The 26,947-nt window shown below is 33.9% G+C and overlaps 1 protein-coding gene across 1 annotated transcript; it reads left to right on the top strand.

Moving 5' to 3' along the window:
* Window positions 1-1,106: 1,106 nt before the first annotated feature.
* LOC100375929 (serine/threonine-protein kinase 25-like) lies at window positions 1,107-26,377 on the top strand. The gene is made up of 9 exons (XM_085499788.1): window positions 1,107-1,426; window positions 14,210-14,440; window positions 18,392-18,557; window positions 18,728-18,885; window positions 20,117-20,302; window positions 20,887-21,035; window positions 21,210-21,393; window positions 22,112-22,239; window positions 22,473-26,377. Exons 1-9 carry the CDS (start codon window positions 1,406-1,408, stop codon window positions 22,501-22,503), a joined length of 1,254 nt encoding a protein of 417 aa, XP_085355914.1. The 5' UTR covers window positions 1,107-1,405; the 3' UTR covers window positions 22,504-26,377.
* The last annotated feature ends 570 nt before the right edge of the window (window positions 26,378-26,947 follow it).

The raw sequence follows: 26,947 nt of genomic DNA, 5'->3' as shown, positions 1-26,947 counted from the left end.
CTATATATTCTTGACATATTTACACCTGCCTTAGAACAATTGACATATATAGCTTGTCCTATAAAATCTTGACATATATAAACCGGTCCTATATAATCTTGACATAATATCGACATATATAAACCTGTACTATATATTCTTGACATATTTACACCTGTCCTATAAAATCTTTACATATATAAACTGGTCCTATATAATCTTGACATAATATCGACATATATAAACCTGTCCCATATATTCTCGACATATTTACACCTGTCCTATATATTCTTGACATATTTACACCTGCCTTAGAACAATTGACATATATAGCTTGTCCTATAAAATCTTGACATATATAAACCGGTCCTATATAATCTTGACATAATATCGACATATATAAACCTGTACTATATATTCTTGACGTATTTCCCCCACCTGAGATTAATCAGCGCTGAATTATTTACATTTTACAAAGAGGTCACAGAGTTACTTACTTAACTTCTCACAAGTGGGTAAGACGTCATACTTCACCCATGATCCATTGCTGGGAAATCAAGATGGTGGACTACGTGGTACTGATGAAAAGCAGGATGAAAAGTTAAATATCTAGAGAATGAAACGTGAAATAAAAAAAAAAACCTGTAAATTGCATTTCCTACATTTGAAGAGCTTTTCATCTGGGAGCATTATGTTGTTAGCCTGAAAATTTCCTTTAAAATCGATGGCATTGTTATTCTATTGAATGTTAATATATGATTCAGTTTTTTAAATAAAATGTCATCTGGTTCATCTACAAAACGAGTCAGTGTTTTATTTATATATTTATTCTATACAAGCGCCATCATTGTTAGAACTCAGAATTCCCCTTTCCAGGAAATAGTGCACGGGCAAGATGGCCTCATTCTTCAAAGTGCCTGACCATTATATCCATACGCAGTGCGAGTGGAAGAATTACACTGACCTACTTTAGAGTGTTATCAATTACACATTGTAATGAAAGAAATGTTTATTAGTATGTCATATCGTTTTTCAAAATGACCATAATTGATATAATAACCTGTCAATGTTGACCTATTTTTTGACCTGCGAATGTATACAATTTTTAAGACCTGATTACCACGCCTTAAATTTCTGATAATATACCAACATGGCGACCATAGGTGATGATACTAAGCTTGAAGTCGGAAACTGAAGTAACTATTCTGTGCAATCGCCGTCAGCGATAGTTCTAACATCCTGAGCTATCACCTTAGGAACACAGTTCTATAATCAGAAGCAGTGCATACTAACCTAGCTACCTATTTTTCGGAGATTTGGTCCTGAAACCATTTCCATAGACTCCGCCAGGTCGAAGCAACCGTGAACTTGTGCAGTTCGCCATCAGCTGTTTAGTTCGTAGTCTTGATAGTACCCGTTGTTAATAATGGCGAATCCTATAGGAGAGGTAAGTTCAGAATATTTGATTTATGGCGTGAGTTGTTTTTGGCTTCAAACGTAAAATGTAGCACTTTCATTAAAGGTACATTTTGCCAACAAAATAGTAAATACAGTTCTGGAGTGCTTGAAGTTAGGTTAGAATTTGGTTTTGACTTCTTGAGTTGAGCATCAACCACACGTACAGTTTCTTGCCATTTTATATTAACTACCGGTAGTACCGTTATACAAATGATCTTCGTTGCTAACCATATCATAATATTGTAATAACACCCTATTAACGCAGACGTTGTAAGTGTGTAACCGTATGGCTTGTTGAAATAAAATTTGGGCTTTGGGTTATATGAGGGGTGGAGTTGTTGGGGTAACTGGGTCAGATAAATACTGTAATTTTGAATAAATGCTTACACTTACCGAATTTATGATCTAATTTGTGATTCCAGCACCTGTACTGTTCACTCTGTTTATGGCTTAATTGCATTTCTGTTGAGTTAACATGGCCTGAATTATCAAATTGATTTAATTTGGCAAGAGGCACTGCATAATAGATATAGAAGGGATTCCTGTGAAATGTCTGGGATAATACATGTGATAGAAGAACATTCTTAGACTATCCGAGGTGGAACACATTACCTAAAGTTGTATTATAGATAAAACATAGGTGAAAGTCGTTTTAATTTTTAGTAACCTAAGCAAAAATCAAATCTGAGAATTATGAGGTTCACAAGTTATACTGATTTAAGACTAACATTCTGCATCATTTAAGTTACTTAATATCTTCACTACAATAAATCCCCTCATGCATTGCAGTTTGAATCCTGCCTCGGGTATGTGCTAAACAAGGGTTTTTCTAAACCGAGGAACAGAGGCGCAGAGCTCTGATACTCCCAGCTGGTACCCTCTTACCGAATTGCCGATTGAACTTTCAAGTCATAAATATATTTCTTGAGTCGCGCACTTCCGTGCTGTCATACATCATGAAATCTTTCTCAAGTATATTTTTCTCTGTGAAAACTTCCTAGCAACACCAGCTGAAAATGTGTCTGGACACCAAATACACTAAAATTTCTCCAAAAAAAAATATTTCAATGGCGATAGATACATCGTTACAAAAAGCCCAGAAACCTTGCTCTATTTGAATGCATCTTCCATTGTCTGTCTGTTAGTCGACACTACTGTACACATGCACTTCAAAGTTCTAGAAGTATCTGAAAGGAATGCATTCAACATGTCAAATTCTTTGCAACATGTTTACATTGAAAAGCGAATGATATTTGTGAAGAGGCTTTGCTCAGAAACTGACCTCAGTGCCACCTTATGAGGGAAACAATGGGAAAAAGAATAGCAGTTACCATAACAATGGTTGAAGAAGCAGTTGTTGTGTTTCCCCAGTGCCATCTAGTGTCCCCATGCATGAACACAGAAACAATTAAAAATGTACTGATATGTTAATTATATCTGTTTATAATGAAAATTGTACATTCATATGCAAATTAGCGAGATTGCAACACAAATATGGTTTAGCTGGGGTGAGAACAATACTGGATCAAAACAACTTGGATTCTAGTCGGTTATTGTTATGCAGTCTGTTTTACACTGGAAATAACACATAGATTGAATTACCACTTGAAATAGTTGATTGTTTGTGACCACCTGTGGAGGAGTACTAATTTTATATTTTGAAGAATCTCTTGGTTAGTTGGTTGGTTTTGACACAGTCCCTCTATATAGACTACGGTATATAGAGGGACTGTGGTTTTAATTTGTCATGCCGTTATTGTTGTACTTATAAGCTGGTATACATGTCATTATTGAATGTAGATAAACTTTAGATAAAATAATCTTCCTAAACTTGAAATTTCATGTTTTTTAATGCAAAAAAAGGACTTAAATGTCAGTATTCTGAGGACATCCAATTTTAAAGCCCAATGTGTTTAAAATGTAAGTATACCTGTATTCATTGTAATTGTAAAGGTTATATATACTTCATAATTTATTACTTCATTGCAATGCACTTCATGGAGCTCTGCAAAAAAACAACAAAAAAACTACAGTGCCAAAACTGTTTTTAGTCTGTCTGTAATGTATAGTAGTGACCAAACTGAAAACGCTTTATATACAAGTCTTTGTTCCATTATGCTATAGATGTTTATATGTTAACATTCTGGCAGTCACAGAGCCAAAACCATGTGCCGTTTGTAATGTTATTGCTGCTGTTGCTAAACATATGTGCATATAGCATTAATTAATTAATTAATTAATTAATCCATGGAACTATAAACCCCAGGAAGAACAACGAAACTAAGAGGATTAAAAAAACCTTTGTCTTAGTTTATCTTACAGTGCTTTCGCTTTTGTTTCCACGACATTAGTCATACTCCATGTTAGTTGCCGCCGATACGCCTGTATCAACCGCTTTGCTGGAAACAGAAAACTTGAAAAAAAAAATTCATATCTGCGCAGTAAAATATTTCATTCACTACGCATGCGCAAACAAGTCGGTCTGCAGCGTGACCTTCAGTGTACCGGAAATCATGCAACGGGTCGGAGTTTTAGCGAGTTTTCATAATTTTCAATGTCGTTTTTAGATTATTTATTGCTTTTTTCAATCCTCGAAAAAATAAGGTTGCGAAAGTTTGCGAAATATGGGGTTTGGTATGCTGTTTGTTGTTGAGATATCCCGACTTATTCCGTGTTTCCCTTCGATCGCCAGAAGTGGCAATGTGTTTTTTTTTTCCGTTGAATGTCGCTCATTTATCAGTGTTTTTGTCTTGGCGCCATTGTTTTTTATGCTATAACCGAAACAACTCGATCACGTGATATCCCGAAGTCGCTCGATTGACTCCGAAAATGACCGATAGCCTGAGATAAACGTTCATTTGCGTAAATCGGCTTATTTTTTAATGCGACGAAATAAACAGTCAAAATAAACATTCGACATCGCGGCAACTATCATAGTTCAAAGGAAACGAAGTGGTTGTTCTTCCTGTGGTTTATAGTTCCATGATTAATCACAGGACCATACACGTACTGTTTATCATACCCCTAACTGCTTCTAGAGGTAGTCATGCATAATGCATTCTCTACATTCCTCAAGGCATACAAGACCACATAATTATATGTATCAAAAAAAAAGTACTTACACTATTGGTTTAATTATAACATTTGTCATACACAATCCCAGGCAATTTAACTATGAACATTTAAAAAAAAAAAATTTATCGAAATTATGACTAAACCAGAACATGTGTGTTTCGAGTGTCAATGTACGGAAATCTGCCAGCTGGGACACACATGCCATGCTATTTACCTCTTTTGCACAGACATCATTTTATCAGAGCCAGCAAAAATGTAAACGTGTTCAGCTTGAGTCGAGTCTAGCTAGGATAAATCCTCAGGGTTGAAACTCTGATAGGACTGAGCTTTGATATGGCCCCAACTGTCTAAAAGAGAAATCCCAGTTACGGGTGCTGTTCCTGCTGAATTTTTGGCGACGTTTGGCCAGAACCGTATAAACGCTCAACAGATAATCTCTTGTTAAATGGTAGGAGAAGCAGTAGTTCGGCTCTGATAAAATGCTGCCATGTAGACCTTGCAATTGTTTCTACAAACTTGTCTCACTTTTCGTATTCCGAGCTACATCGTAACATGTATAACTTGCAATATATCTCTCACTAGTGCAGAATGTAGCAGGAGCTGGAATTAAAAATTAAAGTTGCTTGCCCCTTAGACAAGTTGGAGAATACAACTGCCTATCTCAATCAATGATGTGATATCTCTAGCAATAAAAATTAGTTTTAGGCAATATTTGAAATAAAGTTTTAAAAATTCTGAAACCTGAATTTTGTTTTGACAACCTTTAGCAACTTGCGACTCCCTCATGACCAGCGAATAAAAACTTGATATCTTTATTTATGCCTTGTCCACAGGGACAATTTCTACATTTTGGTAAAATTATCTGGCTGACTGGATCATGTGGGCAGGCCTAAGTTAATTTTGTCTCTTGTGTAGTCTGGTTACACAGCACAGTGATAGATGTGTGTGTCATCAAACTGTGTACTGGATACATGTGGACGGCTGATTCACTAAGCAAAAGTAATGAATACCGATAAAAGATTATCAATATGCATAACCCGGTGTGCGACCACGCTTCATTAATGCACTCCACATCCACTAATGAGTATAGAATTTTATACAATACCCTTATGTCGTTTAGGTAATTTTGTTTTGTAGCATTATACTATTTGTTTTGATGTCGCTCCATTCAATAATTGTTAATAACAATTATAGTAATAATATTGATTATTTGAATGCAAATTTATAATTGTGTTTTGATTCCTGTTACGGTTTTAATTATTTTAAAGATCAAAGTCTTGAGATTTCATATCCGTTGAAAAGTTTGGTGATTTGAAAATTGTTGGTTTGAACCGTGGCAATTTTCGAAAGTACGCAAAGCTAAGCTTCCAGGGGTCGAAATACTCTGGTGCACACTGTACTATGCACATAGATTATTAGCTAGTGCAAGTAAACTCAAAATATAATGTGCACACTGTGCAAGAAGAAATTAACACATTTTTTCATTATATTCACTAAGCCTAAATTAAGTTCAACCAATATTGTAAGGCAACTAAAAAAAAAAGCAAATTCTTTCGTGATCGCATCAATCGAGAACTCGTAAATTTTATTTAAACTTTAAGTGGTGCATTTCACAACAAGTTATAGCAGGTAAATTTCAAATTCAACATGCACACTGTGCATGCAGGGAAACAATTCTATTTCTATCCCTGGTTTCAAACAATGGATCGCAAGGCAGTGACCTATGATAGGCCAGATTAACGTTGTTTTTATGTTCTATCAGTTGTCTATCCAATATCACTAACCTATATTTCAATCAGTGGTTTTTGTAGTCTTTGATAAATTTTCTTGTTCATGATGTTGAAGTCTCACCACAAAATTTAATTTCCGGGTTACATAAATGTGTATTGAGCTCAATTCATTTTTATAGGTTCCTTATAGCTACTGCCATCTTCAATAAGTTAGTTACTGTAATCAGGAAATTTTCATTGTCGTCCTTCATACCAAGATTGCGGGAGCAAAAAAAACTTTTAAAAAGCTATAAACGATCTTTTAAATGGCTTTGACTCATTTGTACAGGAGGTGTTACAGCAGGAGGGCCGTCTCCACAGGATGGCTGCTAATGTCTTTTAAAACCTTATTAGTGCCCTTACAGTCTTTACAAAGAACACTCCACCGGCTATGTGCAATATTGTAAACACAGGAAACAAAGCAGTGAGACTGAAATTTAAGGAAGTTGGGCTGAGTAACAGACTTGGCCTGTGGTTTATTGATATAAACTTAATTATTTTTGACTGTGAGACCTCCTGACCTAACAAGTGTCTGCAGACCAAAAAGTTTTTGGTTTCAAAAAAAAAAAAAAATGCTCCAGATGTGGCAGAAGCTCAAGTTCAGTTTGGCTGTTGTCAGTGTTTATACTTGGGTATACATGGTGTTGTTGCTGGTTGAAGCATTTACTCTAAAGCATTTAATTTTCCCCCTTAAGGAATTTTCACAAATTATGGATTTTACCTCATTTGTAAAAAAAAAAAAAAATGTTTTTGAAAGTCACTGATACTCTGTGTCATGGAACCACAGATAAATTTGTCATTGCTACAAAGTTTTGTGATTTTCAATGACTTGCTGTGAATATGGAAATTCCATACATTGGATTAATTATTTTAAGGTTGTCTGCTTGAATAAATCAGTCCAGGAAATGATTCCAACACAATCAAAACTGCTAGTCCTATGCTTTAATAAGGCGTGTCCGCTTCCAAAGGTCCACAGTCTACTTTTTATGAATCACCTGACATGTTAAGGGCAAAGGTCATCATTTATAGCACCTCCACCCCTTTTATCAGGTGACTACAATGTTTATTGTAGTTTTCTATCATGGGAGAGCAGTGTATTGTTGTGAATCTTTATTGAAATTATGGGCGTTATAATCGTCATATGTATGTCGTCTATTTTGTGCTCTCTTCCCCATGTTTAATTTCTTTAATAAACAACAATTATATGACGGTCTCATTCCTATAATGTACAGGATTTGTATTCCCAACAAACCTTTTAATGCTCACTGGATTTTTTTGTTACTGTACAGTGTTCTCCCCAAGATGTAAACAGCGTGGCGGTCCCGCCACAGTGCTTCGATTTGCCGCCATGCCGGTCTAACACCGCCACGGTGATCAGCAAGACCGCCACAGTGCTTTTTTCATTGGGGATCTCGTCATGCTGGTCGGCCCGACCGGCACTCAAAGTTAGCGACCTCCACGGAAACGCGTCCGACTATTGTCATATTGTTATTATATTTACGTACCGACCGACAAGCATCCTGCCAGTCGTGGATAATAATTTGTAAACAATAGACATAGTCGTGCGATGTGGTAGCGGCTTTAAACAATACAAATCAATTTTGTAAAATTAGCACCTCTTTGTTTGTAAGTAAATATTTTCTGACGATAGATGCAGTCTTTAGATTGATAGCTAAAATTCATTCAAAATCAATTCCACCCCGATGTAACATGGGCAAAGCGGAGTTCACGATCAGTTTACGCTACTCAAGAAAAAAACAACGTGTTTATTGCGTGATTGGGTAAAATACATTTGAATTGTTATCATCGTGAATCATGTAAAAATTCTTCTTTCAAGACTTCTTTTACCTTTCAAAAATTGCTAATCACCTCTTTCGAAAACCATCATGCAGTTTTCATCTGAAATCCATACCAACACATCGTGCTACGACATCGCTTTACTTCCACAATGTAATTTTTATGATCACGATCATTCGGAAAAGTTCGGGTTCTACCGGCATTACCATGCGGCATTCTGATTGGTTAATGGCGTTTTTGACCCACCGGGTCAAAGGACACATGTGGTCAACTAACGCGTCACAGCTATCATGGCGGGTCTGTGTTTTTCACGAAGTGATCGAGTGATCAAAAGTAATTTCTCCCGATAAAACTAGTTCAAATTTTACGTTTTTTTCATATAAAAAAAGAAGTATTTAATGTTTGCATGGCATCATGACTGAGTAAGAGGAATTATTGGTATAACCGGTGTATAACATCGCGAAGTAAGTTATGTCACGTCGTAACTTTGATGATTGTTTGGAAGTGTTATTTGTTCGTTCATTTACTGTAAATGTGAACGTTGTAGAAGCTGATGGTCGGATTAATAACCAGCAATCTGCCAAATAATTACGTGGTCGATTTTTTGAAGGAGAATTTTGTAGTAAATAAGATCATGAAAGTCTTGAACATAATCCTGGCTGGAACGTTTCAGATGAGTTTCATTTAACCTTTTACAATTTATTTGTTTCTTTTTAGTCTGCAGCATTTGCATTTCGAGAATGTTTCATTTTTAAATTCAAACTCTTCTAAGTTGTAAAACTAAATTTTTTTACTCCAAAAAAAAAATATTTGCACTGTGACGGAGCTCATTAATATTACAAAAGTGCCCAAAATAAAAGTGTTTATAACACTGTGTGAAGCAAATAAATATCTGCCACTTTGTTTTTCAAAATATTGTTTATTGTGTGGGTGTAAATGTGCTTTGGTCAATTTCTATTATTATGTAAATGATATGCAAATTATATGCAAATTAGGCCGCCACAGTGGTTTAAATTCCTGGGGAGAACACTGCTGTAAGTAAATGTGATACATTGTAAATTGCAAAGGGATAGCAAGAGAGGGAAACCATTTCCCATACATTATAATAGTTTTATTTATTACTAAATTTGACTAAAATTTTTAGCTCCGCTGTCGACTTTGTCGAGCGGAGCTTATCATATGAGTGATTGTCCGTCGTCGTCGTCCGTCGTCGTCGTCCGTGTCAATGTTTTACTTTTTCGACTTCTTCTTGAAAACTACAAGCCTAAATGCTTTGATACTTGGTGTATATGTACCTTGGGTAGACCTCTCTTAGGTTTGTTCATTTCATGTTGATATCTTTAATTCTCTAATTTTGGTGAATATTTTTGTCATTTTTGGTAAAAACTGATATTTTCGACTTCTTGTTAAAAACCGCAAGTGCAATTGCTTTGATATTACATATATAGGTACTACATGTGGACCTCTCTCAGATTTGTTCATTTCGTGATGATATCTTCAATTCTCTAATTTTGGTGAATATTTTTGTCATTTTTGGTAAAAACTGATATTTTCGACTTCTTGTTAAAAACCGCAAGTGCAATTGCTTTGACATTACATATATAGGTACTACATGTGGACCTCTCTCAGATTTGTTCATTTTGTAATGATATCTTTAATTCTCTAATTTTGGTGAATATTTTTGTCATTTTTGGTAAAAACTGATATTTTCGACTTCTTGTTAAAAACCACAAGTGCAATTGCTTTGATATTACATATATAGGTACTACATGTGGACCTCTCTCAGATTTGTTCATTTTGTAATGATATCTTTAATTCTCTAATTTTGGTGAATATTTTTGTCATTTTTGGTAAAAACTGATATTTTCGACTTCTTGTAAAAAACCGCAAGTGCAAATGCTTTGATATTACATATATAGGTACTACATGTGGACCTCTCTCAGATTTGTTCATTTTGTAATGATATCTTTAATTCTCTATGTTTGGTGAATATTTTTGTCAATTTTTGGTGAAAAGTGATATTTTCGACTTCTTGTTAAAAACCGCAAGTCCAATTGCTTTGATACTACATATATAGGTACTACATGTGGACCTCTCTCAGATTTGTTTATTTCGTGATGATATCTTCAATTCTCTAATTTTGGTGAATATTTTTGTCATTTTTGGTAAAAAGTGATATTTTCGACTTCTTGTTGAAAACTGTAAGTCCGATTGCTTTGATACTATTCATATTGTTCATTTTCTAATGATGTCTTCAGTTCTTTAATTGAAATGTGCATTGCTAACAGCGGAGCTATCTCAGCCGATAGGCTGCTTGTTTACATTTACTACAGACAGAAGATGTATACATGTAGGAGTTGTACAACTTTTATTCTATTCTACGATAAATAAATCGGTGTGGTTTTGTAAATATCACTTAAAGGGGAGCTTTCCAAGCCCAGGGATTGCACCAAAGAATCATGGGACACTATTGTTTATGTTGTTTACAATGTTAATCTATCTTTTGTTATCCATTGTAATTTTAATCCAGAAAGTAAATTTGTTGTGAGATTAGGTTTAACTGGAAGTGCCTCTTTAAGTTAAATTATTAATACTGTAAAATGACTAATTTTCACTGGGTTTAAATTTCACTGATTTACCATTTCAGGCATATTCAGTGGGTTTTAAATTCACGGTTTCGTCATTTAGATAATGTGTTCTATGCTAAATTTTACATATTCACTGGGTTTTAATTTAGCGCATTTTTCCAGTCAGCGAAGTAAGCTAAATTAAAACCAAGTAAATAATTAACCCCTTTACAGTATGTACATGTACAAGTGTATGTGTATAGTATACTGTAAAATACTTTATTTTCACTTGGATTTAATTTTCGATATTTTCGCTGAAGTAGTGATTCAGTGAAAATAAATACTGTGGAATACTTTATTTTTGCTGGAATTAATTTTCACTGAAAAGGCTTTTTGGGCGTTTTGTATGGAACTTATTTTCACTGATTTTTGATGAATTTAATGTGAAATATAGGAAAAAAAGTACCGGTATATTCGCTGGATTTTATTTTCACGGAATCATCCATTCAGCGAAAATAAATTCCAAGCGAAAATAAAGTATTCTACAGTATACCTTTTTTCCTATATTTTACATTCAACTCGTCAAAAATCAGTGAAAATAAATTCCATACAAAACACCCTGAAATAAAGTATTTTACAGTTTGTGGTATGGTTGGTAATGCTACATTTTACAAGGCCAAAACAGTTGTCAGGTTTGTCTAATTTTCTGTTTAATTCTTCATAATATAATAATCTGTCAGAGAGCTCGATGTGTTGGTGACTTGCTGATTTGTTACAATCTCGGTTTAAATTTTCCCCAGTCTCAAAATATAGTCTCTGCAAAATTATAGTGGGTCACCGTATTATTTGTTCGATAATCCCGGATTTGTAAATTTGTTTCACCATATTGAACTTGTGTAATTCTGTTTTTCACTTTACGCTGGTTAAACATGTTTTTGAGTCATTTTTTTCAAGTTTGTAGTATATATTGATTTGGTGAGTCAGTGCCACTGTTATTGCAGTGTAACAGGTGTTGGGTGTGGTCCTACATTGTATAACACTCATGCCTCTGATATCATTATGCCCAAGGACATGCATACTTACTGCCACAAAGTTGAACCTTGCATGTTTTCTTTTATGTATGCACATGTAGTAAAAATATTTAGTCCCTGTTTGGACATTGGCCAAAAATAGAGACGTCTTCACCTGATCACATTCATGCAAACAAATGTGTCACATGTCTTGAGCAACATGTGCATGTCATTCGCTTCATGTTCAGATCCAAGATGGCTGAATGGCGGCCATTTTTGTGATCAAAATTGATCAAAATCATGCATTTGAAGCTACATGTCTGGTGGCTTGTGATGTTCAATTGAAATATTTTGTTATCTTCACATTTTCTTTTCAAAATAACCAGTCAGACATCAGTTGAAAAAAAAAATGAAAAATTGTTATAAATGTATCATTTCATAATTTCCTCACATGATAGTTTGAAATGATACAATTTAAAATGAATATCATGATGTCACAACTATGAATTGTGTGCTCATGTATTGGCTGTTTTATAGTGACAATTGTTCTTATGAAGCATGTGTCATTTGGCAAGGAGGATGTTCCTCTGTTTCAGCAGTAATGGTGAATAAAACAGTGTATGTCTTTGTGTGAAAGTTCTTACCATCCATCCATGCATACCCTAGGTGTATTCACGCATAAACCCAAGTAGCTTTTAACATAAACATGACTAGAAAAAATGTGGTAAATATATGCAATTACTTCGATAATGGTCAACCCAAGTTTGGTGATGATTTTGTTGGTTTGTTGACAATTGAAACAATATGTTATATTAACGTACTTTGCATCTGATTTTAATGGGGCTATACCAATTATGTTTGTGGTATCTGGATTTATTTAATGTTCTGAAAAATAATTGAATGGAAAAAAAAAATGCTTTAAAGAGGGTCACAGGTATACGTTACACCAGGTCCACATTTAGTTCCACTTGACCTCAACTACAACACTCTAAGTATAATGTAGGTGTCAGTGATACTATTATTGTGTCTTTTTGTCTCATTTGTCTTGGTCTGTGGTCGTCTCCGATTTTGTATTTACAGGAAACAGATAGGGCTTGAGGCTTGAACTTGCGTTTTCTGATGCCACCTGATTTCATTCAAACCGGAAATTTCTAAAAGTGACAGAATTGTGAAGAATATGTTTGTCTATTTTAAAGGGTACATCTTATTTATGCATTCACGTAGGGCATCTTAGCAGATGTGGATGTTGAGCCCATAATGGTGTAATGTTGTTGCTGAGTGTTTATAAGGAAATTTGAGCTAATTATTCGTCATGTTTTTGTCATACTGTCATTATTATTAAAAAAGACAAATTCTTTGAGATACAATGGCATTTTTGTATTAGTTACCATGGTGATATTATTTTTTTATATCTCCAAATTTTACTCAGTCACATGGAATGACAAACTTGAATTTGGCTCAAACTGCCTACCACCCCCCCCCCCCCAAAAAAAAAATTGGTTTGGCAATTTTTGTGCACCAGTAAAGTATACCACATATGATATGGTAGAATGTAGGAAATGGTTTGTGTTTGTTGACCCAAATCAACTTTAATGCATTTATTCAAAAACAATATTAAATAAATGTAAAACATTAAACAAACATCTTATTAATATAATATAATCTTAATACAAAAAAAAATAATTAAAAAAAATCTAAATTACATTACCTTGTAATTTTTCCATTGACCCTTGAACGAGAAGTCTTCTTTTTTCTTTTTTTTTTTTTGACTTAAGATACAAATATTCTATATGTCAACTCAGTATTTACTTGTTTTTTTCAATAGTGTTTGAGATATAACTCACTATTCCAAAAGAAATGAGGGGTATTTGACTTTAATTTAGTCTTCCAGTTGACACATGCGTCATAAAAACAATTGTCACTTTAAAACAGCCAAAATAAATAGAACTGAAGTAAAAAAAAACAAAAAAAACTTTTGACACAAAATTATGCACACAAGCACTTGCTTATCTCGACTTGAAACTAATTTTTCTGTTTGTGATTCTGCATGAACATTCACTCTTTCATACCCCTGTTGAATGTAATGTTAATGTGTGGTGTTGATGTCCTAGTTTTGTAGTCTCATCTCTTAATATCAGATGCATTTTTTAGCAGCGAAGGCACTACAACAAACGTTTATTACTACGTATTCTCTCCCACAACTCCACGTGTAATTTGATATTAAAAGTACAATTGCAGCTGCTCATATTTGAGATCTAGTGTTTTGCTAACTTGATATGTTAAAAACTTTGAGTAGCAGATATAGTTACTGACCTTACTCTGACAGCAGCAATTTTCTTAATTTTAGCTGAATTGTAATTATAATAATGAGTGCTTATAAAATTATTTGTCCATAGCAATGAAATATGAATAAAAGAATATTGGATTGGAATTACATATTTTGTATTTGCGTTATTAGATGCACATCTCCAATAGAAACATATATACATTGATTTTGATGATTTTATCGTATTTGCATCTTTCTAATGATGAGTTTCCTTTTTATTCACTACAGAGTTACAAAGCTGACCCAGAAAAACTGTTTATAAAGCAGGAAAGGATCGGGAAAGGTTCGTTTGGGGAGGTGTTCAAAGGGATGGATGTGAGGACAAATGAGGTGGTTGCTATTAAAATAATTGATCTGGAAGAAGCAGAGGATGAGATTGAAGATATTCAACAGGAGATCACAGTGCTTAGCCAGTGCGATTCACCGTATGTTACAAGATACCATGGTTCATATTTGAAAGTAAGTCCATATAATATGTGTGTTAGAAAGCAAAATGGCCGCTATGATATATCCAGTACTGAAGAATACATTGTGATCACTGTGTGGCATGTACTGTAAAAAAATATTTATTTTCACTTGGAATGAATTTTTGCTAGGGGAATTAATGTCAATGAAAATTAATTACATGTGCGATCCAAATTCTATACTTTTCAGCAAAGATAAATTGAAGTTAAATTAATACACATGATTTATCAATCGTTTTTATATGGAAAAAAAAAACCTCCTCATTGAAATTTATTTTTGCAGATTTATTTTGTTTGTAAAAATAAATTGTGAAACTATAATACCGTACTCGTCAGTCTTAGCGCCTAGGATACTCAGCTCCAAAAATCATGTGTTTTAAATATGCAGATAACAAATTTTAGTTCACCATATGACAAATTGAGGGAATTGACTATTTATTTGTTATCTTCAGGCTACGGTAGTTATATTCGGATATTGGGTGTGTTTTCTGACCTTAAAATTCCAACAAATGTACTGATTCATGGAATTACAATGACACAGTTGCCCAGTGAGGCACATTTTAATTTTAGTTTATATACAGGTATAACTAAACCTATATCACCATAAATACGTTATTTGTATCTGCCCATTGAATCAATATTTATTTGAAATGGTCTCGTATTAGTGAACCTACGTATACACATGTTCCTATCAATCACTGACAATGTTTCTATTCATACTTGTACCAGTTCTTGCTTCTGGCATTGATTTATTGTCATTGAACGGTGTAATGGAATTATTGTTGACATAGTGCTGTTGATTGGCACATGTTCCTAGGTTGTATGACGGACTAGTTTGTACTATACAACCTTTACTCTACAAGTATATAAGCATATTTTTGAATTGCACAAGAATGCAATGTTTTTAAAATTCCCCATGATTCTGTCATAGTGCTTTTACAGCAAGTCTCAGAAGTATTGGGGCAGCCAATTTGCAAACTCACTAGCGAATTGGCTAACTGCTTGGGTTTTGACTGAACGGTTGGCTTTCGAATCTCGCTGGCGCGGTTCTGTGGTCACGCCCACTCTGGATGAATCTATATTACAGTAGGGGTCGATCTCCCTGATTTATAGGAAACTGTTTCTCAACTTGCCTCTTTATTTAGTTTCAATCAGTGTTCAAGATAGCTACCCCCATATAGTAAATATCTGTGGAGTAATCGCATTTATCATATTATCACTTGTACGCCAGCTGACTGTGGCCATTCCCAAGCCTCGCAAAGCAAACCATTCAGGGGAATCCAAACATGTTCCAGGCTATGTAAAAGCCAGGTGTATGTTTCCTAATGCGATATAGACTCGCCCAGAGTGGACGCGACCACGAGTCGGCGCTAGCGAGCTTCGAAAGCCAACTGTTTAGTCAAAACCCAAGCAGTTAGCCAATTCGCTAGCGAGTTTGCAAATTGGCTGCCCCAACACTTCTGAGACTTGCTGTTATAGATTGCCAATACAATAGGAAATAAATTAAACAGAAAATAAGGAAGCAATAAAACCTGAAACTAGAAGTAGTTCACTTTCTTTATTGCACATATAATTTAGTGATTCACCAACCTACCCCCTCCTTAGCCTTCTTTTCTACAAGAATGTGGAAGTATAAGTTATTACTATCGAGTGTTTACATTGTTTGAGATTGACATATTATTTCCTTGTTGACCGATGACATCCACGTCTGTTCATTAATAGGTCAAGCTTCTGTTCCTTTTTATTTATGCGGGAGGATTATGACACTATTTGAATTTTGAATAAAATTATTTGTAAAGCAATAAATAATAACATGGTAGTAACCCAGTAGTGAGTTACCATATAGTTTCTATTGTATTACTAGTGTAGATTTATTCATAGATGTATAAAGGTTAAATCATTCACAATATGTGCACACATGCTTGCATTGTCGTCTAAGATTAGTTTGTCTGCCTGGCAGTGGTTTGTGCTTGTGCTTGTACACGTATGCAGTTCTATATATCATGCCAACTGTTCTGGTTTTGTTGTAGTTTCTTTATCTCAGCTAGACGGGCAGTCTAATTTATTGTTATTCTTCATTTATTGGCTTAACTTGTAATAAATTACTGGAAGACTTTATTTTAGGTGGAATTATCATTGAGGACTTGTGTTTTTGAACATGTATGTATGTGTGTGTGTTAATGAATGTTATGATGAGTAATACGATTATGTTTTTGGGATAAGATGTGTTCTTTGCAGAATCGCAAAACGGAATCAGAATATGAATGCTTGATGCAATGAGACCCTTTCAAAATGCATAGTGCATTTGGTGGACAGTGAATAATTGGTACTACCGAAAAAATTTCCCCTACTTCAAAAATCCGACCACCTAATTATTTAGCCGTTTTTCATAATTAATTGGCTTTCAATATTCCAAATTTCAGCCGTTCTCCAAATTGTGTTGTTTTTAGTTCTCTAAAATTTCATTCACCTTAGATGTTTTTTTCATGGACTGATTGTTAAGCTCTAATTTAAGCTTTGAATAATTTGAAAGCAAAAGAAAAGCTGAACTGTGCTAGACACTGAAAGAATCAAAACATCACAGAAACGATCTACTACCAACAACTTTTTTTTTTGACATTTTAACAACAATGCTTATTATTTAGTCATGGTTAGAAAAAATTATTTCTTTGGTTTTGCTATGCATGAAGTTTATATTATTTTGAAAGAATGTTTTAAAACACTTGACTGATTCCGTACCAATACGCCATATTTCTCGAACACTAGTTGACCTACTACGTGTATGGTGTCCTTTGACCTGACAGGTCAAGAATGCCATTAATCAATCAGAATACTCCATGGCACCACCAATAGTTAGATCTTCTTCAGAAATTCGTTATTTTCGAAGTTGTAGTGCAGCCCGTTGTCATTGATATCAATGCATGATGTTTTTAAAGAGGTGATCAACACTTTTTAGACAGTGAAACAAGTACTTAAAGAGTTTTAACAGCTTTCATGATACCTTACCGTAATAACAAATAAAAAGTATTTACCTATTTGCGCAAAATAAATCCGCAAGTATTTTCTACAGCTCTAACCTCAGTCATATTTCCCTATAAAACATTGTAAGTGATTGTGTTGCTCTATAACAATTTTTTTTTCAATCACTGATTTTTACTCTTAAAAATTTAACCAGTATAAAACTTCAACTTATTTTTATATTCTGAAAACTAGTAGTCAAAATTTTTGAGTTTTTATGGTAATATAGTTTGTGAGTCCCCCCTTCCCTCCTCCAAAGCTGCTCATCCCCCAAAAAATCAGTTTGCACATGAAAGAAAATACATCAGTGCTCTGTAGTAGCCTGGTTAGTAAGGTTATTGATACACACTTATTACTTGTCCTTATCACCTGGTTGAACTTAGGATAATTGGTTTCTATATACAGCTTATAAGATTATTTGTTCACCAATTAAAGTACTCCCTAGGCGGGTTAGCTTGTTCTGTTTTGATAATCCTTGACACTAGTAGATTTCACCTCCATGGGATCCTGTCATAATTAGACTTTGTTTATAATTCCAAGGTCAAAAGTATTGAATCAAAAAAGTTTGAAAAAAAAAATTGTTTTAACAAATATTTATACACATGGCCTTTAAACTTGAATGTTATTTCATGAAGTTGGTGAATAAAAATTGTAGAAAATGGCTAAAAGATTTAAGGGTATACAGCTGTGGTGCTGTATGTGCACTAGAGATGCCACTGACCATGAATACCCTTATTGCTATATCCTTTTTGTGTACCATATACATATTACTATTTTTGTATTTTCAAAATACACCTCTAGAGGGCGCTTGTCTACTTGTGCACTGGGGAAATCAAATGACTTGATGGACGTTTTCAGCAATGGTTGGCCCCAATGTGTGCAAGAGCTGGAACTCTTTCTGAGCTTTATCTGATTATTCTATCTATAGGGTACAAAACTATGGATTATTATGGAATATCTAGGAGGTGGGTCAGCGTTAGACCTAATGAAAGCAGGTCCATTTGACGAGGTCTATATTGCTACAATATTGAGGGAAATTCTCAAAGGCCTAGATTATTTACATTCAGAAAGAAAACTACACAGAGATATTAAAGGTAAGGAAAAATCTAATACTCTTCAGACTGCATAATAATCCTTGTGAAAAAAAGTCTTCTTTCTGAAATTATTTCCTTAGTATTATATTATGGTTTGTGATTTGTTGTATCTATGCTGTGTAATATTGTACTGGTTATGACAAAAACACATCTTTATTTCATTCCTATAGCTGCCAATGTTCTATTATCCGAGAATGGAGATGTGAAGCTAGCCGATTTTGGAGTTGCGGGTCAGTTAACAGACACGCAAATCAAGAGAAATACGTTCGTAGGTACGCCATTCTGGATGGCACCAGAAGTTATAAAACAGTCGGCGTATGATTCTAAGGTAATTATATCTTATATTTTTTTCATTGATGCAGAGATCCACTGCAAATGAAGGCAAATGTTTTATCACCCAAAAAAGGTTGCTTTCCTAGAATTAAAAAAGTTTAAAGGGTATATTTTGTTTGAAGTCTTTGATTTATTACAAAGTGAACTATGAAGGTTACATTGATAAAGTGAATATGTGGGTCAGAATTTTCTCAGAAATAATCATTGATTGTAATTTAGATTTTTTTTTAACTTTTCAAATACACTAGAAGAAAATGAAACCTCAGTGCGAATAATTCTTCATGTAGTTTTTCTGTGATGAATACCTTCCCTTTTTTCAGTTCTTTAACTGCTCTCACTTTTTAGCTCCGCTGTCGACTTCGTCGAGCGGAGCTTATCATATGAGTGATTGTCCATCGGCACCCATCATCGTCCGTGTCAACTTTTTACTTTTTCGACTTGTTCTTGAAAACTACAAGCCTAAATGCTTTGATACTTGGTGTGTATGTACATCAGGTAGACCTCTCAGATTTGTTCATTTCATTATGATATCTTCAATTTTCTAATTTTGCTGAATACTTTTGACATTTTTGGTAAAAAGTGATATTTTAGACTTCTTGTTAAATACCGCAAGTCTCATTGCTTTTATGTTATACATTTAGGTACCTCAGGTAGAGCTCTATCAGATTTGTTCATTTCGTGATGATATCTTCAATTCTCTAATTTTGATGGATATGTTTGTCATTTTTGGTAAAAAGTGATATTTTTGAATTCGTGTTGAAAACAGCCTATTGCTTTGTATACATATTGTTCATTTTCTAACGATATCTTCAGTTCTTTAATTGCAATGTGCATTGCTAACAGCGGAGCTATCTCAGAGGACAGGCTGCTTGTTAATTCTTTAATTTTTAATTCTGTTGCTACAGTCAGAGCACACTAAGTGCAGAACTACATTGAGAGATTGGAACACTACCTGAGAGGCAAAGTCTAGTGTCTCTTTTACTATCAACAAGACCTTGTTGGTCGTAGGATCTATAAACAATCCACAAATTTGACTGAAATGTTAGATTATTGTCTCTTTTTACTGGCTGATATATGGTTATTGGGTATATCAGCTATTGACACAATTTTGACTGAAATGTTACATTATTGTCACTTTTTTTACAGGCTGATATATGGTCATTGGGTATATCAGCTATTGACAAAATTTTGACTGAAATGTTACATTATTGTCTCTTTTTTAACAGGCTGATATATGGTCATTGGGTATATCAGCTATTGAACTAGCCAAGGGAGAACCACCACACTCTGATTTACATCCAATGAGAGTTCTGTTCCTTATTCCAAAAAATCCACCTCCTACATTAGAAGGAAACTATAGCAAACCATTCAAAGATTTCGTAGAAGCGTGCCTCAACAAAGATCCTAAACATGTGAGTACACAAGTTTCCAAACAATTGGATTTTAAATACACAAGTTTCTAGACAATAAATCTTGTAAAATTGTATGTATTGTGTGTGGGATCCATATCAAATACGATAACCACTACCCTTTAACCTAGATAGTAGATCCAATTACTAACTGCCATAAATACCCGACAATACAGTCAGGACCCATTATTTAAAACGTGTATATTTCGTCATTCTGATAAAATTAAAACAGTGGATTATTGACAGTGGAGCTATTGCTGATAGAATAAAAATATATCTAAGTGTACTACTCGTATGCAAATTTTGTCATAATTGTGTTCCATTGCTCCCCAGTTATGACAATTAAGGACATTTTAAAATTGTCTTTAATTTTTTTGAGAGTCAATTATCTGGAAACTGAAGACAGCCTGCTTGTAGTATTTAGTATGCGAAATCAAGTAATATGGATTTTTGATCTGTGAACATTAAAATAATGTTATAACGTATACTGTAACCTGGCTGTTTTCTTTGAACACTAATAGTCCCTTGTATCGGTGTAGATAATTAGCTGAAATGCTTACAGCTTCGTTCTCATTTGCTTTCACCAGAGACCCACAGGTAAAGAACTTTTAAGACATAAATTTATAAAACAAGCCAGAAAGACGTCCTACTTAACAGAACTAATAGACCGTTATAAAAGACACAAAGAAGCTGGGAATGATTCACCAGACGAAGATCAAGATGATGAAGACAATATGTAAGTTGACTATGAATGAATTGTGTAATTAGTTGCATGTTCTAACCATGGCTTGTTGTAAAGTGCGCCCTCAACTACCAGGATTGTTTTTGCTCTTGTTTAATATGACATACATGATGAGAATAAAATCCTTTTTTGTGATGTAGCTGTTGCATTTGTTTGTTCCTTCTTTAGAGATATTAACCAAGTGGATACGAATGACGGTAGTCATGGCGACAGTAAATGGATCTTTGATACCATAAAAATGCAGCCAAATGGGGACGCATCAGCCGAGCCAGAATCTGATACTACGAAAGTGATGTCTCGACAACCCAAATCACAGTCTTTGCAATCATTGTTTGTGCCTTTATTGACGGAGGTGAGTTTTAATTTTCATTACTACACAATTTTTCTGGGATTTGAGGGGATGATATTCCATTCCATTTTGTCTACTGATGCTGTTTCTTCACAATCGTCTTGGCTATCCATGCAAGTGATGTGCTGAATGCTTAGGTTGATTGTACACTGTTACATCATTTCAAGATTTTCAGATTCTCAATTTGCCCATGAAAATGAAAGTGGGTTACATTTACATCAATGTACTGTAGAATACTTTATTTTCGCTTAGAATTAATTGTCGCTATTTTCGCTGAAGTAATGATTCAGTGAAAATAAAATCCGACGAATATACCCTTATTTCACATTCAACTTGTCAAAAATCTTTGAAGATAAATTCCATATAAAACGGCCAATAAGTCTATTCAGCGAAAATTAATTTTACAATAATATGTATTTTGCAGTTCATTATTCACACTAAACACATAAAATTAAGTTTACTACATTTATTGGTAGAACATGCAATTCGATAAATTATATATGTGATTCTATGGTCAATACATAAGTAGTATGTCAATGATTCAGTATATAACAAATGCAAAAACAAATACGGAAACTTTCATTTGCATAGTGATCTACAATTTTATCAGTTAACCATTTTTTTTCGATATTATACATCAAGAGCAAGTGAAAGATACAAGATGATGTGATTTATAATGCAGTTTGGTCATTGTCGTTGTTGTTTTCTTGTTCACTTCTAGTTGAAATCCAAGTACACACACCATAATACAAGTATTGATGAACTACAGAATGCCTTTGATTTATCGGAGGAATCCAGTCCAGGAATTACTGATAAACTAGTAGATCAAATTGTACACAGACTCAGACAGTAAGTTCATTTTACTTCATTCCACTAGTTCATAAATGATTCCCGAGTCGAGCCTTATCCGTTCAACACTTTAATTTTTTTAAGTTTAATTTTTTAAGTTTAAGTTTTTTATGCAGTTTGGATACATTAAGGTGTGACTATGAGAATATAATTTTTATGTGTATTCATTCAAAAGGATTCATCAAGACATTTTTATTATTTTTCACTAATAATTTTTTTTTTTTTTTTTCCAGAAGCAGCATATCACATAAGAAGGTACCATAGTATATCACTCCCTTACCAGGAATCCAAGATTCCTACCACTGTCTGTGATTGTGAACTTTCTCTTGTGCATCTATCGTAGTTATTCTTTCAGCAACATGTACACCTATAGTTCTGGAGGATCCACAATGATGATTTAGTTTTAGTAGTTGTTAGCCACCTATTCAAGACTCTAAACCTATATTGTGACTTGGTAATCTGTCAGCACAGGCTTCAAATCGGAGTGAATCCACAGCTTCTGCTTTCCAATTATGTCTGTCTTTTTTTTTTTTAAATTTTAAAACTGGTCACCATCTTGTTTTTCCCTGATACTTTGCAGCCTTTATGGTGTAGTAAAACGACCACCTCGGATTGCACACTGGTGTATAGTATAAATAGCACCAAACATATTTTATTTTGCCAGGGATCATGGATGATTTGATTTCAGGTCAGATTATAAATGGCCTTCCTCACAAAATCCTGTCAAAGCCAGTTGTAAAATCTATGTGAATATTTATAAATTACTACTTTTTTAATTGCGCTTTTCTGTTGTTAAATTTTGTTTGATGTAACTCTACAGATGTATAAAGTAACAGATTTTATTTTTAGGGAAGGAAATTCAAATCATTGCTTACATGCATAAAGACGAGTGGACCAAGAATTGTTGTAACTTTATTATAATTATTTTTTATCATTGAATTCAAGGCAATAATTATTATTTCAATATATTGTAATCAGTATGTATAGTGATTATTTTTTTTTTTTTTTGTGTGTACAAAATTCTATTGCCTGCAAATCACACAAGTCAGGTATTTGATTTGATAATTTGGTTATATTTTGTTAACTGCTTTAAATTTTGCAAGAGTCAGTTTCGTGATTTTCATAAATATCGTAACATTTGTAGCAATTCGCTGACTATTTTACTGGGGTTCTTTAGACAGGAAGTCGGTGTATTTAGTAAAATAGTGTTTTTTTTTTGGCGAACGATCCTAAGTGGTAGCACTAAAATGCTAGGTATAAATTTATCCATTTACAGTAATCTATGTTTTTAACCCGTGATGTGGATTCTAAGATGAGTAAGTGTTCTTGTGTCTGCATTTATACCCAGGATACTTCTTTACAGTTCTAGTGAATTTTTTGTTTGTTTTGGTTGTTTTTAGGGGTAGATAAACAGGAAATTTCCATAATTTAATTAAATCAGTATATTTTGATTACTCATCATGTAACTATGACAGTGTTTATATATATTTATATACAATGTATATATAAATTCTGAAAGCTTGTTTTGTAATATTGTTTGCTTAGTGTATATTTTATATACGAAGTGTGTCCTGATCAAGGGTGAGACAAAACACAATCCACTCTATTGGACTTGTATTAGTACTAGGTTGCTGACATTTGCACAGTGGTTTTGCAAGATAATAGTGTAACAAAATGCATCGAGAATTATATTTTTTTGCAAAAAATATGCACAATTATTAGTTCATCATCGTGCGAAATAGCTGTTAATATTTCTGTCATTCAGTATGCGGGCATGTTCCTCAAACACGTTTCAGTATTATGAGCCATTGTGATTACATTCTTATAATTGCTGTAACAGAGTTCACACGTTACGTAATACACAGGAAAATACAGGAACACAAATTTTCTTTAGTGTAATGTCGCTTAAGAATCGATAATTTGGCTTTGCACAAGATTACATTGAAATGTCATCACATAAGTACAAAATGGTTATGATTCTTAACACTTGAAGGTATTTCCTGTTATTCGGCAGATGCCAGATACAAGATAAGAATAATTATGATTATATTAAACAAAGTACTGTGATGCGAGCAATTGTGAATTCCTGCTGTAATGAGTTGCGTGCCTACTGTACTAACATACAGCATTAAGATAAATCATGCAGCAAGTCGTTCTCTTCTGGTTCCTATGGCGTTTGCCATAGCTGATAGTTACCGGTACTGTATTCTCTAGAGACTTTTGCTTTGTGTGTAAATAATCTTTTTAGCTCCGCTGTCGACTTTGTCGAGTGGAGCTTATCATATGAGTGATTGTTCGTCGTCGTCGTCTGTGTCAATGTTTTACTTTTTCGACTTCTTCTTGAAAATTACAAGTCTGAATGCTTTGATACTTGGTGTATATGTACCTTGGGTAGACCTCTCTTAGGTTTGTTCATTTCATGTTGATATCTTCAATTCTCTAATTTTGGTGAATATTTTTGTAATTTTTGGTAAAAAATGATATTTTCGACTTCTTGTTAAAAACCGCAAGTGCTTTGATATTACATATATAGGTACTACATGTGGACCTCTCTCAGATTTGTTCATTTTGTAATGATATCTTTAATTCTCTAATTTTGGTGAATATTTTTGTCATTTTTGGTAAAAAGTGATATTTTCGACTTCTTGTTAAAAACCGCAAGTGCAATTGCTTTGATACTACATATATAGGTACTACATGTGAACCTCTCTCAGATTTGTTCATTTCGTGATGATATCTTCAATTCTCTAATTATTTTATTTTGGTGAATATTTTTGTAATTTTTGGTAAAAAGTGATATTTTCGACTTCTTGTTAAAAACTGTAAGTTCGATTGCTTTGATACTATTCATATTGTTCATTTTCTAATGATGTCTTCAGTTCTTTAATTGAAATGTGCATTGCTAACAGCGGAGCTATCTCAGCTGATAGGCTGCTTGTTATTTTATAGTTATTCTTCTCAATTAGTTATTTTTGTATAAATTATTAAAATGATTTCCAAATCATTCTTATTGTCAAGACAAAAAAACACTACATGCTAATCTTCCATTAGGTGTCCTGTTTAACCGTAGAGATGAGACTGTAGTTGGTGACTCGGATCTTCATTTGGGAAGGTCTTTATCTTCCAAAACATGCAAAATAACTGCTGATATCTAGAATAACTTGAACCATTTAGTAGTGTTGTACAGCTGTAGTTGTCAGCTGCATTGTTTTCTATTGAGAAACAAGCATGGGGACAACTGCAATAACTCTTGTGGGATACAGCAGTATCAAAAAACTTACCATCGTGAGATTTGTGGTTACTTGTTACACTCTGACTAGATGCTATGCTTTAGGAGCTAAACAATCCACAATTCCATATTTCTATAGCACTTGCTTGCTTTTCATTTTGTATATATAGATTTGGGGGTTGCGCATTCTGCTCTGTGCTTATAGAAGTTATATATATATATAGTGATAAGGTATTTTGTTCCTGATGTAGCCCAGAAATCAGAGTTAGCTAGAAGTGGCTTACCCATGCATCCATGGTACTTATTCTGTGCTGTATTACACCAGACACTGAAAAAAGATAACCAGTCTTGCCATCATTTTTAAATTCTAATAAATTATAACATAATTTTTATCACATCTTGAGCTTTTCTGTTTGTGTATTTTTGTTCATTGCTATTACGTCTAAATAGATAATTGTGTTATTATTAAAGTATTTGCTGTCAAAGTTGACGAGCGATTATTTTTGGAAAGGAAGTGATTGTTACTCTCGAGGATGGGCTGTTTTCACATGGTTATTTATACTCTATACGCCTGACAGTCGGTGAAATGAAGAGAACCAACACATGGTATGGTACACACTAGTTCAATGTTGTTGGTTGAAATTCCGTGTTCACAAGGACTTCACAGCCTGAAGCTATGTCATGTAAATTATTATGTGTGGTACAGGTGAAATATCAACACCTAAACAAAAATGTTATATTTATCCAGTTATTTAAATCTCTCTGTGTTTCTTGTCAAGACCACACGAGAGTTCACTTTCCCAGGATTGTATTATTTTTGGAGGGTTAATCATTTCTCTGTAATTAATAACTAAAACTCTTGAGTACTTATTTTATGATTCTTGTACAATTAAAAAAATTAATAATAAATTGGATCGTTGTGTTTGTATCAATGTTGACATACTCATCAGAAATGGGTTGTGATATTACAAAACTATTAAATCAAGGTTACTTACTAATCAACCGTCCATTACTATACCTTTTGACAGCATTGGTATAATTTATGGGTGTGTAATGCAATTTTAGGACTGGTGAATTCATATCAATTCAAACGATGCCCACAACCTCTGGACAAAACCTTTCTGTAATGCATGAAATCCGAACTGTATCATACCTAAAACAATTGTGAACTTTCTCGTGTCCCTGTGAGGAGACTTCCTACTCTTGGGAACTGTTCTGCTAATCCATTCAACACAAATATAAAACAGATTCCTTTAAATTTGATTTTCCCGACAATACAATACAGACATGTATAGCTGTAGGGATGAACTGAAATATCAGAAATTAAAGTGCACGTCATCTGTATAATAAACTATGCCATTGAACATTGAGAGCAGGTGTGTATACATTGCCAACACTTATTGTTTGGAACATCACCACATGGGTTATTGTGGACATGCACATCCTTTTCTGGTCAAATATACACCTAGTTTCCAGACA

Source organism: Saccoglossus kowalevskii, chromosome 1 (assembly GCF_978046115.1).
Source record: "Saccoglossus kowalevskii chromosome 1, keSacKowa6.1, whole genome shotgun sequence".
Lineage (NCBI taxonomy): Eukaryota > Metazoa > Hemichordata > Enteropneusta > Harrimaniidae > Saccoglossus > Saccoglossus kowalevskii.
This window is presented reverse-complemented; position numbering and strand designations above follow the sequence as displayed.

Bases quoted from the DNA above. Each gene is read 5' to 3' on its own strand.
- LOC100375929 (XM_085499788.1), top strand. From the start codon at position 1,406: ATGGCGAATCCTATAGGAGAG. The intron at 20,303-20,886 runs GTGAGTACACAA...TGCTTTCACCAG, and splicing joins TCAACAAAGATCCTAAACAT to AGACCCACAGGTAAAGAACT. The intron at 21,036-21,209 runs GTAAGTTGACTA...TTCCTTCTTTAG, and splicing joins CAAGATGATGAAGACAATAT to AGATATTAACCAAGTGGATA.